The sequence below is a fragment of the Juglans regia genome, chromosome 13 (genome assembly GCF_001411555.2).
Source record: "Juglans regia cultivar Chandler chromosome 13, Walnut 2.0, whole genome shotgun sequence".
NCBI classification, from domain to species: Eukaryota; Viridiplantae; Streptophyta; class Magnoliopsida; order Fagales; family Juglandaceae; genus Juglans; species Juglans regia.
In genome coordinates, this window is record NC_049913.1 from 13,567,330 (window position 1) to 13,582,901 (window position 15,572).

A 15,572-nucleotide genomic window follows, 5' to 3' on the forward strand; every position below is an offset into this window, starting at 1 on the left:
GCATATTTGAGATTGTGGTGAGAAATATAACTTATAGCTTTAGAGCTTATAGTTTATAACTTAAATAATAAGCTCTATATTTCAAAAGTTATTTACTATTTGATAAATATGTATCTAAAGCACTTTTAAAGTTAGTTACATTAATTTTAAAAAAAAATATAGTTATCTGCAAGAGCTTTTCGATAAAAGCTTCAATTTGATGCTTTTTAAAAAAAAGTAGATTTTCAACTTTTTTTAGGTGATTAAAACACTTTTTATAAATTTACAAAACATATAATTTTTTATTTAATAGAACTTTTAAACAGTTAAAAACACTTTTTAAGCTTCAAACTCAATCAGAAACAGGCTCATACGACTTTTTAGTATTTTGATCTTTCAAGTTTTGATTTTGGAGGATCTTCACTTTTGTGGGGGTTATAGCAACCCAACAAAACCGTGTATGATGAGAAGTAATGTATCAAATAAATAGGTATATATAATAGGAATAAGATAGTTTGCCCCCTCACTTTGATTGCTTGTGTATTTAATTTGTTTTTACTTAATAATTAAAGAAGTGACTTTTAATGTATTGATATATTTTTTTATTTTTTAAAAATATTTAAATATGTTAAAAAAATATAAAAAAAAACAAGAAAACAATAAAAAGGAAAATTTGTGCTAGGCATTCCCAGCGGTCAAAGCTGAGCGGTAGCCTAGCACAATTTTATATAATATTGATGAGTCAACTCACATGGTTACACGGTCTGACTCAATTTATAATCAGATTCATGTAGGATTGATCAATACTTGAGTCAAATTAAACTCAATTCTAACCTTATCATTTCGTCTCGAGTTTGTGGATAGTATGAAGATTTGTTATATATAAGCCCTATCAAAATTCTTATTTTGAGGTATAAATATGGTATATTCATGTGCTGAAACAAAATATCTTTTTTTCTTATGTTTTATCTACTCGTTGAAATGAAGTTCAACGGCATTATTTGTTTTCACTAGATGGTTGAAATTATAAAATTTTATTGTGAAAATCCTTTGTGAAAGAGGGAAAAATGCTTCAAAGTTAGGAAGAAGTTTCTTTTTCTTTGAAAGCAATTGAAGTTGAGTTTAATTGATGGTACATATATAGGTCTTTTGAGGCTCATATTGATTTTTTCTCATTAGATTCAAAAGGCTGGAAAGAAAGAAATCAATATACCACGTACGATGTCTCGGTAGCATTTCAAGGCCGGCCAGCTACCATATTTGTTTTCTAGTAGCGTGACACGTGTTCCGGTAATAGGATGATACGAGAATTTTATTAATAGTAATGAAATGATTTGTGAATAGTTATGAAATAATTTAAGTTAATATATTTTATTAGATTTTAGAAAAAGAGAGAGAAAAATTATTTGAATAAAAATATTATAAAGTTAAAATATTGTAAGAATATAATTTTTTAATATTATTCTTATTTTAAAATTTGAAAAAGTTATAATAATTAGGTAATGATTAGATGAAAGAGTTAAAAGTTAAAAATTAAAAATTAAAAAGTGATTGTATTTTTAAATGATATTTAAAAAATAAATTATGAGAAGTCTTGAGATGAGATATAATCATATCACTTTCCAAACAAGCAATCCAATCGAATACGATCATCAACCGGAATGAAAATAAGAGCATTTGATCATGTGTTCAAGCTAAAAATGCGATACATTATTATTTTTCTTTATTTTGGTTAAGAGCATAATGCTCTTTAGTTGCATATTTCTGAACAAAGAATTGGCTAAAAGAAAGTTTGCAAAACTGATCTTTTTTAAAAAAACAAATATTGAAAGGGTTCGGCGAATTAGGATATTTTGCACACTATAAACTCTACAAAGTCAGGAATTCAATTTTAGAAAACAAAATGTTTGGTAGTGTAGAAAGACTTTTGGAATGTGCAGTGCATAAGCGTCGTGCAATCTCTTTAAAAAAATAAGTAAATATGAGATTTACATAAAAAAATTAATTTTTTAATAATAAACCATATTATTTTTTTAAAAAATTGTGCAACACTTGTATACTTTACGACTTTCTAGCATTTGTCTTGGTAAAATGACCAAACCATTAAAAAGATGTTTGAAAAGAAAAAACTATATGATATTTATTTCTTTTACATCTTTGAAACGATTGGCGTTGATCAAAGTAATAATAATAAAAAAAAACCGAAAGTGATTTTGTTTTTTCTTTCATAAGAATAACTTTGATTCATTTAAAATATTTGTGAAAGTGGTGGGAGGTCAAAAATTAGTTTGAGATTTGTATCACGTTTACATTAAAAGTATGAAAAATGTTAGGAAATAAGAAGAATAAATTAAGGAAATTTGTAGTCAAAACATGAGGAAAAATTAATAAAAGTAATAATAAGCGGTTAAGCGCATGACTTTTTTTATTATTCTTTTTATAACAAAAAAATAATTTAATTACAAAAAATTATATAAAAATAAATTTACAAAATGATGTAGTTTAATATAATATATCAGATTAAAAAAATTATATTTATTATCAAATAGTCATAACAAATTATATAAATTAAGTTAATTTATAAATTTATTTTGTATAATTTTTTTACATCTCTATCACTACTCTAATTAAAAATATAATTTTATTAAAAAGATTGTGGAAATTGGTACTATTCGCCTTTATCCGTAAGCAAATCAGATTTTAAAACTTTAGAATGGATAGACAGTTTAACCTATGAGCAATACTATACAACCAGCTCTCATCCTCCACACCTCATATTTTTTAAAAATTTTAAAATTTTTTAATATTTTTTTTGAGTTTATTCTTTTTAAACTAATTCAATTTTTCTATTTATTATTCATATATTAAATATTTGATAAAAGAAAAAAAAAATTAAAAAAAGTATAATGTGTGGAGATTGTGTAAATAGTAAGAAGTTGCGTAGATTTTTTGTTTATAAAGCTTTGCTATTTATGGTTCCCGTACACTATGTATCAGATTTTATTATATATTTAGTTTTATTCTTTTTAAATTAATTGAATTTTTCTATTCATCATATATATACTATATATTTGATAAGAAAAAAAAAATAAAAAAAATATATAACGTGTAGTGTGTAAGAATAATGAATAAAAATTTTCTAATATATATATAATATCACCATCACAACAATCATTAATAATGCCCAACAATAATGATATGATTATTATTTTACTACTACTCATTTATTATATTTTTTGTATTTAATTTTTTTAAATTTTTTATTTTACTTAATGATTAAAAAAGTGATTATTAGTAAAATTATATATTTTTTTAATTTTTTTCTTAATGATTAAATATGTTAAAAAAATAATTAAAAAATAACAAAACTTAAAATACACTTGGATAGTGGAGAAATAATAATTGTGATCGTGAGTGCGTAAGTACCGTACAGTCATTTTAAAAAAAGTGAATAAATACGAGATCTATATAAAAAGAAATTAATTTTTTAATAGTAAATCTCACTTTTTTTCAAAATAATTATACGATACTTACACACTTTATAATTGTATGTAATATTCCTTTCCGTAATCCCAATTCCTTAAAAATATATAAATAAAAAAATATATATGATTGAATTTTGTACAGAGATGTCAGGGCCGTTTCTAAGGAGTACGCTCTCCGTAACACCATTACTGACGATGTAGGAGAATCTGGGTTTGTGGAGGAGTTTATGTGGATCGGACGGTGGGGAAGTGAGGTGAAGATGCACGTGAGAAAGAGAGATGAAGAGCCGAGAGAGGGGTTGAAATTAACTTGAAAGGCTGGGTGCAGAAGTGGGAGTTGAGTTAGTTTGAGAGTCCCGAGGTCTGTGTCTGTGAACAGTAAGAGGTGGTGGTCAGAGAAAAGAGAGACACTGTGCGCACCAGCCTCCACTCTCTAAGGAGATCGCGCACTCACACACTCAACTCTCTTGCACAGCTTCTAGTCATCAACTTCACTCTCTCTTTCTCTCTCTGCCTCTCGCTTTCCATTTCCAGCTTCTTATTTTCGGATTCTTTTTCGAATCTGCAGCTTAGAACCCCCCCCCCCTCCTCTCTCGCTTTGTGTCCATGTTTGTGTGTTCGGCTTGCTGGCTCGGAGTTACTGCCGAGATTATTTAAGATTGTAAATGTCAGAGATTCGGTTTTGATTCCGAATACGAATTCGGATCGGGTTTTGTTGTGCTCGTATAATGGATCCGCCGGCGCTGATGAACGAGGGGTCTTTTTCCAACGCCAATGCTGCGTCGTACAACCTTTTGGACGACTGGCAGTTCCCGGTGAATGGCGGTGGGGGCGTTGGGGAATTCTTAGGTATCCTGGGGCTGAGGAGGGCCCGGTTCGGGGATCTTAATGGTTCCAATCAGGATGTTCCCGGCAACGATCCAATGAATTTGGACCAGGGACCAAATCATGATGTTGGTGGCGGTGCGAGGAAGCGGCGTGACCAAGGGGATGATTCCACTAAAGGCGTCTCCACCAGCAACGGCAATGGCGCGGTATTTGCTCAAGATTCTTTCTAATTTATATATTATCTTTTTGTCTTACCAAGTACAGGGATAAATCTAGAATTGACTGAATGATATTGAATTTGACTTGTAATTTATGTTTGGAAAATGCTAGTTAAACTTGTAAAAGTGAGCTATAAAAGAAAAGCGATCGATTGACTCTTTTATTTTAATTTTTAATTCTTTTCACTAAGAAAGTGAATTTTAATGAATTAATATTTTTTTTTCTATTTTTTAAAATATTTAAAGATATATAAAAATTGATTAAAAAAAAGACAGATATAAAAGTCTATTTGCACTTCTCAGTCTGAATTCGTCGGTTGATTATCGGTCCTTGTAGCAGTACCCTTTACTTCCTAACTTTGATCTCTTATAGTTTGCGTATCTGTAATCCAATACCACATTGATTTCAGAGAGTGAAACTGAGCATTCGTGAATGTTTAGCTCAAATAATTTAATGAGCCCTGATATTAATTGGGATGTTTGTGATTATGGGTTTTATGCACTGAGTTATGCAGTACGATTGCGACGGAAAGCGGCTCAGAACATCAGGAAGTCGGGATGAAAATCTTGATTCAAAAACCGAAGCAGAACCCAGTTCAGGCAAGCGTGTGGAGCAGAATACTCAACCGCCGCCCGAGACGCCCAAGCAAGACTACATCCACGTTCGAGCAAGAAGGGGCCAAGCCACCGATAGCCACAGTCTAGCAGAAAGAGTAATTTCCCACTTCAGTCCTCTTGAAACCTTGTTATTTTACTTCGTTGAAGACACTTTAATGATGAAAATATTGAACGAACTGGCTTTAGATCAGGTTACGTATGACAGAATCTGTTCTTTTTGTTTGGCAAGTATGACACAATCTGTTCTTTATAATACGTATTCTACCGCAATCATGGTAGAGTAGTGGAAATTGAGTCACAGTGGCTTGTACTGAAAGCTATTGAATGAGTTTTGCTGATTGGAGCCATTTGGTGGACAGGCTAGAAGAGAAAAAATAAGTGAAAGGATGAAAATTCTCCAGGATTTGGTCCCTGGTTGTAACAAGGTATGATACACGGTGAACTTAATCTCGTTTCATTTAGTTTATTTATTTGTATGTGCAGAAATAAATAACCTAATCAGTGATGCAATTGAATCTTTTTCCTGTATATTCTACCTAAGTTATTTTGGGATTTACTTTTATTACTTCAGTTCCCTTTTGACATGGTATTTTTTTAGAAATACTGTTTACCGACTAGGCTTTTAAATTCAGGTTCTTGGCAAAGCACTGGTCCTTGATGAGATAATAAATTACATCCAATCACTTCAACGTCAGGTTGAGGTATAAATCGTGTAACTGATTTAGATTGTTTTTCCATTCTTCTGTCTTTTCTATCACTTACTAAATCTGAAATTGAGCCTTATGAAATTTTATGGATTTTGCAGTTCTTGTCAATGAAGCTTGAAGCAGTTAATTCAAGAATGAACCCGGGTATTGAAGCGTTTCCGTCTAAAGACGTAAGTCATAACTTATTTTTTTTAATAAGCATTAGGACTTGCGTCTTTAGAGGGAAACACTAAAGATGTAAGTCCTAACTATATGTACAGAAACTGAAACTAGGTGGTCTTCTGTACAGTAGTTTTCTATTTGGACTCTAACATAGGTATTTCCTTTTGATCTCTTGCTTGCATATTTTTCTCTTTTATTGATTTTGATATTTTCGATTGTGCATTGTAGTTGCTCCTTTTCCTTTAGCCTCTGAATTACACCTAATTTAGCACAAAAAGAATAAAGTATGTTCTTTAGATGAGCCACGTACCAAACATATCTGCCTCAATGGACATTTCAGATTTTCTGGTTTTGCAAATTCCTGATGGAATATCAGCCTGCTTTTTCAAGGATTTGTTTTTTTTTTTTTTTTTTTCTAGATTTACTGTAGTAGTGGGTTAACTGAGCGCAATTTATTTGTTTAATTGAGTATGAGTTTCATTGTTGATAATAGATTTAAGCATGGCAGAGGATGGATGGAGTTTAAGATAAAGGCTTGCCTTTAAGGTTAGGGGGAAAAAGAGGAAGGAAAAAAAAATCCAAGAGACTGCTAGAATTATCCTATTTGTCTAATAAAGGCGTTTCTTATAACAAAATGATTTGGTGTTTTTGTTTGGTAAACAGACATTTGATACAGCTGGCATGGCATTTGGCTCACAAGCCACAAGGGAATATGGCCGTGGTTCCTCACCAGATTGGTTGCACATGCAGGTTGGTGGTGGTGGTGGTGGTTTTGAAAGAACATAATCTATGGAGTCAGACAACATACCCCAGCCCTCACGTCCCCCCAAAAAGTCTGTTAATCAGTAATATTGCTAATAAAAGCATAGAGGCAATGACAATGCTTGCTTCTCCATTTGTTGTCAAAGGATATACCCAATATACCTCGATATGTGAAACGAACCTTAAACAAGGGACACATCAAGCATGGAGCTATGGTTGCTGTCTATAAGACTGCTCTTACTACATGAACAACTCCAGCTGTTTGAGTTGAAATATGAGTTATTGTGCTTCATATATCTTATAGCAAGCTTGGTCGTTGTCTCTGTACTAATATACCCGAACATAACCTCCCAGAATGAGTATTATTCTTGTGAAAGAATGTCTTTCAGAATGTCTAAAGCACCTTGTGTGAACCTTGGTTTAAACTCATGTTTGTTAAGAAGATGAAGCATGTAATAAATTAAGCTAGTCTACTGCTATTCATTTTGGAGATCATGACTGTAGACAAAAGGAATTTTCTCACTGCTGAACATAAACCTTTTTGGTTTTTTCCCAGATATAAGACTTTGTGAGGTCTAATCACTTTTGATAGGGGTATGATTGATATTTGGAAGTTGCATCTAGGCAGAGTATCCCTCATTGAAACCTATAATCTGTAACGTCCTCAGTATATTTGGGGTCAAGTTTAAGTAAAATGACCTTTTAAACTGCAAGTCTCCAACCCGATTTTCTTTTCGGATGGTCACGGCTGAAATCGGAAATGAAAATTAATTTTGGGTTGAGAAACAAATATATCACTGAGGCTAGCTAATCAAGCGAGGCAAGAACTACCCTTCTACAGACCAAGAAAGAAAGAAACAATCCATAACATAAGCTTCAATCCATTTTAAACAGAGTACAATAAGTACATGAACCATTCATAGTGAACAAATCAAGTAGCATGTAGTTTGCCAAAGAAAAAATCTGATTAGTATATATGTGACCTTTTTTTTTTAATATATAGATATATATATAAATGAAGTTATCTATAGTTAAAAATCTGAGCAATGCTATTCATCATCCTAACTTCCATCATCCTCCCATCATCCTATGATGTGTCATTATATGATTAGAGATTATTTATTATATTTTACTTATAAACCTATCATCTAATGTCACGTCATGGGATGATGGGAGGATGATGGAAGTTAGGATGATGAATAGATGTTTTCTAAAAATCTCCCCAAAATGTACCTGTCCACGCTAGAACGCCTGCCAATGCAGAAAAGAAGTGCCCGCCTGCTGCTTGGCGTGCTATGAAGACAAACTTCCTTCTATTAGAAGGAACTCGTGAAATCCTGTCCTCAGCGCTAATTTTGGAGTCTGGACCAAACCCATGAGTTTGTTCCATTGGGAAAAGTAAAGGAAAGCAGGTTTTATTAGTTATGGATGTGCAACCCAGTATGAAGCGGCTTGACCTTGACCTTTCTTGGGACTTTGAAAAATTGGAGAAAATGTGGTCCAGTCCTGTCCAGCAGACTCCATTTTCGATTGCAACTATGCCACAGAGGAGATGCTTCCAAAGACAGACGAACCTGGGGAATGGTAGAACATATGAGAGGAATTTTGATGGTTTGCACTCTTGGATAGCAAATAAACTCCTTAATACTCTACTCTACCACCCAAATTATTCAAATGTCTTTTCTTTCAAGGAAACAAGAACCCCACCCCTTTAACGCTATGCTTGGGAGCTTGGGGGAAAGGAGGATGGCATAGAATGGTTATGCATCAGATTAAATATATAAATCTGATGCATAAGTTTCCTGCCTACCTTATTTTATGAGCAGTAATTTCTACGGTTTGTTTCTCTCTCCCTCCCTCTGTTTTTTTTCCAATTTATAACATTCTCATCAAACAATGCAGACGCTGGGAAAATGAAGACTACAAAGTAGCTGGAGCTGCTTCTTAAAAACAAAAGCATCCTCGAACAAGCCGCGTAAAGCCAAACCAAAAGGGTTTTCTTTCTCTTTCTTCTTGTTCATCAATCTCTTGCGCTTGGCTTTCCACTTCACGAACAGATTCAGAGACGTGATCTTCCTCTCCAAGAGAGCTGAAAAACTTTGCTAGCTTTTCTGAAATGGATAGCTGGCTTTCACGCAATGATTCCTCATCTCCTTCATAATCATCCTCACCTTCAAAAATCAAATAAATCCCACACTTTTTCATCTCAACCCCCTTGATGTATGGCGGGTCTTGCTGGGTCACTTGTATCTTATAACCATCTTTCAACTGAGTTACTAAAGGGCGATAATCGTGAAAACGACATAAGTAAAGATGATCTTCGTCCACCTTTGGGATTCCCTTTAACTCCAGCATTGTACTGAATATAGGTTGATTCAGTTTGGTAATATGTGCTCGTATACCTGCTACCAAAGGGAGTCGATCTCTTAACTCATCTTGTATTTGATTGTTGACAGAGACAACAACACCTATTATCACACCTTTGATCGCACGGTTCTTGCGTTCTGAAAATGTAACCACCTCTCCAGAAAACCAATCTGGAATTTTGCTTCCTGGCATACTCAGAGAGCGTAAATTCCTCAAGCAAACCTGCAATAAGATTTCCCATGAGAAATAAAACCTTTGTTTTTTTTAAGAATTGCTTCAATTATTTGTAAAATGAAGGGGGATAATAAAAGGAGCAACATCTGCTAGAGACAACAATGGCTTGAGTGCACAAATACAGAGGAGAAAGAACCTTAGAAAGCCTTTTTCTTACTGCGGACGAGCATGTTCTGCAACCAGTCATGAACAACCTTCTCAAGGACTTCAAGCCTTCAAGGCCCGGAATATCCACCACCTTGTCACAGTTTGTAAGGTTCAGCTCCAACAAGCTTTCCAGGTTAGAAAGATCAGACACCGTTTCTAATGCTGTACAGTTCGCTACATTCACCTCCACCAAGCTCGAGGGAAGTGGAGGAAGAGACGTGAGCTCTTTGCAGTCGGGCAATAAAAGCTCTTTGAGTAGCGAGAGGCCCCTTAAGCTCGATGGAAGGCTGAAGAAATCATTGTGGCCTAGATTCAAATTCTGCAATGACGACAACTTTTCAAAATCATCAGGGATTCTACCACGTAGCTTCCAAGCGCGAGCATCCAGTTCTTGTAGCGAGCATAAATTGGAAAAAGAAGCCGGAAGTCTGACTGGATTAGGTTCCTCTTGTGCAGTTGCAGTTACAAGCTCCTCAGGAATTCTGTTTCTAGCTAACTCCTGACGAGGGTCCTTGCCCATTTCTAATCTCTTTAAACTTGAGAGCATCCCAAAGCTTTCAGGTAGTTCTGTCACAGCAGTTTCTGCCATCATCAAGGATTGCAAAGACTTCAAATTTCCTATTGAAGCAGGAAGTTCATGGAGCTGGGTGCATTTAGTCAATCTTAATGAAACAAGATTTTCCAGCATCCCTATGGATACTGGCAATTCAGAAATGTTGGCATTGTATATGTTCAAAGTAGTAAGGGCCAACATGTTTCCAAGTGATTTTGGTAAAGATATAAGATCTTTGCAGTTACTCATCTCAAGCTTCCTTAGCATTTTCAAGGCACCTATCTGATCCGGCAAATTTTTTATTGATGTCTTATCCAATTGAAGTTCAACCATAGAAGCTAGTCCTTCAATTGAATCAGGCAATTCACTCAGAAACCGACAGTTTCCAACTAACAAGTCCTTCAAATATGACAATGAACCAATGGAATCAGGCAGTTTATGGATTGCACAACCATTAAGGAGAAGTTCTGACAATGATATGAGATTGCCAACAGAATCTGGAATTGAAGTGACTGATTTACAACCCGTTAAACCTAGTTTCTCAAGGTTTAATAAATCTCCAACAGACTCAGGTATTTCTTCTACTGCAGAATGATTAAGTGAGAGTTCTTTCAGGGAAGAAAGCTTTCCAATGCAGTTGGGTAGTCTTCTTAAGAACCGACAACCTTTTAGACTAAGGTTTTCAAGTTTAGCAAGGCAAGAAATGGATTCAGGCAGCTCTGCTATAGCGGTGTCATCAGCGAGAAGTTCTTTTAGAGAACTCATGCTGCCTATGTCCATTGGTAATTGTTTCAATTTTGAACAATCAGAGAGGATGAAATTCTCTAATTTTTTCAGTCCAGAGACTTCAGCAGGAAACTCAGTAAGGTTCGAACAATATCTTAGGTTTAAATGAAGTAATGAACTCACATTTCCTATTGATTCATGAATATTAGTTAGACTGTGGCAATGCTCAAGATCAAGCTTTTCCAATGTTTGATGGACAGATAAATCAGGAATAGCAGCAAGATTATGGCAACCGTGGAAATTCATGACCATCAACTTCTCAGCAACCTGGCAAACAAGAAGTTTTTTTCAGTTATAAAAAACGAGACAAGCAGAAAGAATTGATATAAAATTTGCAAGTGTTACAAATCAATCTGGGCCATCAACATCCTGCTATTGCTTAATTGATAACCAATGGACCTGATAAGTGAAGCATACCTTGTTACTATACGAGCCCCACACTTGTTCAATTTTGCTGTCTGAGAGGTCAAGGACAGCAAGTTCCCGTGGAGAAAAATCAGCAGGAATACTTTTGAAAGGACACCCTTTCCACTGTAGCCACTTCAGTTCTGCAGGAAGATATTTATACTTTCCTACCATTCTTGTATAATTGATTTGCAGAAGTCTTAGCTTAGTCATAGATTCAAAGGACTTCGTGCATAGTATTATCTCCCTCTCTCTTTCTGCTTTAGTTTCAAGAAACTTCTTATACCTTTCTTCCATGTATGTCAATGCAGAGGTGAAACTGGGCGACCCCTTAAAATTTTCCCAAGCAGTTATGTCACCGCTTTTATCCTGCACAAGGGGCTTGCTTTGAAAGTCTAGGACGATCCCTTCTATAGATCCTGTTCCCTATTATCAATAATATGGGAGATAAAATTAGAGTTTCCAGTACCGTTTATTATAAATATGTAATATTTGACTTATGATGTATGATTTTCAGCATATTTTGAGAGTGAATAATTGTCAAGTGAGTGCATATTGTGTGAGAGAGCAAAAAGTCCTAGAGAGTGTAAGTTGAGATTGAATGATTGTAATCTCCTCTGAATTAATAAAATTTCTGAAGTTTTGTGAATGTAAACAAGTTGCCGAACCACATAAAATGTGTGTAGTGTGTGTTTGATTGTGTGCTTGCTTGTACTTTGTTTGCCATCATTAGTATGTGTTTTGCACAACAATTTGTTACTGTTAATCCTACCTTCTCATCCTTCAAGATAGTCATGATCTCATCACGATCCCACAGTCTGCTTCGCATGCCAGGATTCGCAGGGCTATCCTCTAGAACAATTTGTTTTCCCATGTCTCTAACTTGATCATGCATCCACAAAGTGTTTTCCTGGGTGACCTTGATGAGCGATTTTGCTATGAGTTCTCCGACTGCTTTCTCGGCCGTAAAACCGCAACCTTTTAACACGTCAATAACATCCTTTCTGTTCATTTTCATTTTAATGAATAAACATGCAATGTCAAGGAATATGCACTTCTCTTGTGAATCTAGCGCATCAAAACTTATCTTCAAAACATCCTGAAGATGGCGGGGACGAATCTCTTTCAACTTTTGTAGAGCAACTTCCCATTCCTCTACTCTCCTCTTATCGAACAAGAAAGAACCAAATACTTCAAGAGCCAATGGTAGACCCCCAGTAAGGGACACGATTTGCTTGGACAGATTTAAAAATTTGTCAGTGGGTCTTTTTCTCCTTTGTGAATGGTAGCTAAAAAGCTCTAGGGCTTCAGCGTCTCTCAACTCTGTGACCTCGTAAAACTCATTCACAAGATGTTCAGGTAAAACTTCTCTGTCTCTTGTGGTTACAATGATTCTACTTCCTTCATGAAACCATTCTATTCTCCCAATTAATGCACCAAGCTGACTTATCATGTCAACATCATCCAAAACAACAAGAACTCGCTTCTCTTGAAGTACTTCCTTGATTGCAGGGGTAGAATATACAGTTGACGTACCTGAAGAAAGGTCGCGGATAAGTTTGTTCTGTAGGGATACTAAATCAGCATCGTTCGCAGAGTTTTCTCTAACTTTGGAAATGAAACTGAGGCCGTCAAAGTGGGCAACAAGTTTGTTACAAAGAGCCTTGGCAAGGGTTGTCTTTCCAACCCCACCCATCCCATATAATCCAAGAACTCGAATGCCTTTGGAATTTAAATCCAACCCACTCATCAGTTTTTTAATCCGAGAATCAAGTCCAACTGTATATGCAGCAACATCCACTGGAGTAATGGCCAGTTCAGACAACACCCTCTGGACTAAAGATTCAATCAACTGCGCTTGCACCTCATCGCTGCCACTAAGAATAAACACGAGTAACAAGGATGTCAATTATAATACTTCAATAGTCACTCCTATGTGCATCCATCCTTTAATATCACGTCCAAATTCTTCCAACTCCATGGCTAGGAATGATGAACCAGATTTCTATATATACTAGCTCACCCGCAAAGAAAATTGTTAAGGTTTTAAATTAATCTATTTTTAATTTTTTAACTTAGGCCTCATTTGGTTACACAGGACATGAGAAATCTATGAATAATAGTGATATAATTTATAAATAATAATGAAATAAAAAATTATAAAATTAAAAAAAGATTAGAATATAATTTTTATTTTGAGATTTAAAAAAATTGAATTGTTTTATGTGTTTTGTTTGGAAGTTTCAAAAAGTTATAATGATTAGATGAAAAATTTAAAAATTTGAAATTGAAAAATATTTGTATTTAAATGATGTTTGGATTTTAAGATGAGATGCGATAAGATAAAATGAGATGAGATGATTTCAAATAAACCAAACCAAGCCGGGATGTTTGGGAATGAGATGAGATGAAAATTTTATAAATAATAGTAAGATGGTTTGTGAATAGTAATAAAAAAGTTTAAATCAAATATTTATTGAGTTTTGGAAAGCAACGGCTAGTTGCTCGAGAGAGTGGGACCCACACACCTCTCCCCGAATTACATAAATCCGGACAGGTATTGCTTATTAGGATCTGAATTTTCCTATAGAATAAATCTTCCCAACTTCCTAACACTCAACACTCCACATTATTTTTAATTTTTATTATTTTTTTATTTTATTAAATATTTCTTATATGAATAATAAATAGAAAATTTGAAATAATTTAAAAAGGATAAACTCAAAAAAAAATTTTAAAAAAATATTAAAAATTTTAAAAAATATGAAGTGTAGAATGTGGTAGAAGTTGCGTAGTAAAACTCTTTTTTAATTATTATATTTTCATATTTTTAAGCCCAATGCACCTCACCAATTCGATCATCTGCCCAAAACCAAGCAAGTCTAAGCTGGATCGATGCATGTAAGTAAAGGTTTTGGTATTATTTATTTATCTGTTAACAGTTTCTTCATAATCACAGTAGAAGAAAAAACTAGAATTGTACTGAAGAAACCAAAATAGTGAGAATATATTCATATAAAAGATTAATAAGAACAAAGTTGAACTTTTACCCATCATTTTAACAAATGTTATTATTTCTTAAATTTCTTTGAATTTTATTTAATTTTGATGTAAAACTAATAATATAATTTACTAAATTGCTTGTCTTGTCCCTAATTATATATCACCTGTCGTCGAAAACCCAACCAGAGATTCCACCAGCCTTTTTCATGGCTGTTCTCCACTTAGTAACCGTGGTCATTCCAAACCTCTCTTCATGGTTTCTAATATGTTCTTCGAACGGTCCACGCTGGTGCCGTACGTCCGACGGCTGGACTCGGTAGAACACGGGGAGAAGGCGCCTCCTACACTCGCATATCTTCGAAAGCTCCCTCAGGCACCGAGAGGACGATGCGTAGTTTGGGGAGAAGATGACGATGGAAGCAGCCGAGTCCTCGATGGCCTCGAGCAGAGACGGCGAGATCTCGTCCCCGCCCTGCTGCCTGTGGTCTTGGAAGAAGACTCGGACGCGGTGTTTCTCGAGCGAGTCGCAGAGGTTGCAAGTAAAGCTAGGGTGGGACGTTTCTTCGCCTATGAAGCTCAGGAACACGTCCCACCGGTGCCTAAAAGCGGGAGCCAATGAAACGGAAGTGGCTTGGTCGTCTTCCATCTCTCTTTGCAGTGCTCGATCTCCAGATGATCAGTTCTGTACAGAGGGATTATGAGGCTATGCAGAAATGTTTAAGGCAGTACCCAATAATAGATAAAAGAAGTAGGAACAATGGGGCCAATGTTCGTCGTCCTCATGTCGGTGTCCTTTATTCGCTTCTTTACTTCTCCAATTCACAAAGAATAATGACCTTTATCTTTTCTTCTTTTGCATGGTGCAGTTGTATAATTACTTTCTATTTAAATACAGTATAATTTTTTTAAAAAAAAGTGAATAAATATAAAATTTATATAAAAAAATTAATTTTTTAATAATAAATTATACTATTTTTTAAAAAAATTACATAACACTTATATATTCTACAATTATATTTAATATTACTCTAAGTAAATTAAGAATATAGTCTTTCTACCTTAAAATAAAGGTTAAATCAATGCCGGAAATTGGGGTGTACATTTAGATGATTGTTTGGGGGTTAAGAAAATTGAGTAATGATACGATACAACTTTTTTACAACTAAACAATCAATATATATAATCATGTCACTCTATTAAAAAGTTGAGTCATGATACACAATTATTTTCACAACTTTTTACATAATAATATTTTAAAATGGAAGTAATTTTATAAAATGATATAATTTTTGACTTGAATTAGAGATATTAATTAATA

General features: G+C 34.4%; 2 protein-coding genes across 6 annotated transcripts; one reads left to right on the forward strand and one right to left on the reverse strand.

Annotated features, from left to right (window-relative positions):
* Positions 1-3,600: 3,600 nt before the first annotated feature.
* LOC108988637 (transcription factor BHLH089) lies at positions 3,601-7,249 on the forward strand. Of its 2 annotated transcripts, XM_018961955.2 has the most exons (7): positions 3,678-4,498; positions 5,026-5,223; positions 5,488-5,553; positions 5,761-5,829; positions 5,934-6,005; positions 6,491-6,543; positions 6,661-7,249. In XM_018961955.2, the coding sequence occupies exons 1-6, from the start codon at positions 4,193-4,195 to the stop codon at positions 6,494-6,496; spliced, it is 717 nt and encodes a 238-aa protein (XP_018817500.1). In that variant the 5' UTR covers positions 3,678-4,192; the 3' UTR covers positions 6,497-6,543; positions 6,661-7,249. The 2 variants fall into 2 exon arrangements, with proteins under 2 accessions (XP_018817498.1, XP_018817500.1); XM_018961953.2 differs by lacking the exon at positions 6,491-6,543 and having other exon boundaries at positions 3,601-4,498.
* A 658-nt stretch (positions 7,250-7,907) lies between these two features.
* Positions 7,908-15,023, reverse strand: LOC108988638 (disease resistance protein RPV1-like). 4 transcript variants are annotated; one of them, XR_004797966.1, is made up of 6 exons: positions 14,419-15,023; positions 12,024-13,128; positions 11,264-11,677; positions 9,497-11,113; positions 8,570-9,348; positions 7,908-8,333 (listed from the first exon to the last, which is right to left on the reverse strand). XR_004797966.1 is itself a non-coding variant. In XM_035684261.1 (5 exons), exons 1-5 carry the CDS (start codon positions 14,898-14,900, stop codon positions 8,704-8,706), a joined length of 4,257 nt encoding a protein of 1,418 aa, XP_035540154.1. In that variant the 5' UTR covers positions 14,901-15,023; the 3' UTR covers positions 7,908-8,703. The 4 variants fall into 4 exon arrangements, 3 of the variants coding, with proteins under 3 accessions (XP_035540154.1, XP_018817502.2, XP_018817501.2); XM_035684261.1 differs by having other exon boundaries at positions 7,908-9,348; positions 12,024-13,122; XM_018961957.2 differs by having other exon boundaries at positions 7,908-9,348; positions 9,518-11,113.
* Positions 15,024-15,572: the final 549 nt, after the last annotated feature.

Bases quoted from the DNA above. Each gene is read 5' to 3' on its own strand.
- LOC108988637 (XM_018961953.2), top strand. From the start codon at position 4,193: ATGGATCCGCCGGCGCTGATGAACGAGGGGTCTTTTTCCAACGCCAAT. The intron at 4,499-5,025 runs GTATTTGCTCAA...TGAGTTATGCAG, and splicing joins CCAGCAACGGCAATGGCGCG to TACGATTGCGACGGAAAGCG. The intron at 5,554-5,760 runs GTATGATACACG...TTTTAAATTCAG, and splicing joins TGGTCCCTGGTTGTAACAAG to GTTCTTGGCAAAGCACTGGT.
- LOC108988638 (XM_018961956.2), bottom strand. From the start codon at position 14,900: ATGGAAGACGACCAAGCCACTTCCGTTTCATTGGCTCCCGCTTTTAGG. The intron at 13,129-14,418 runs GTGATATATAAT...GTTTATTCTTAG, and splicing joins GGTTGGGTTTTCGACGACAG to TGGCAGCGATGAGGTGCAAG. The intron at 9,349-9,496 runs GTTCTTTCTCCT...ATCTTATTGCAG, and splicing joins TAAGAAAAAGGCTTTCTAAG to GTTTGCTTGAGGAATTTACG.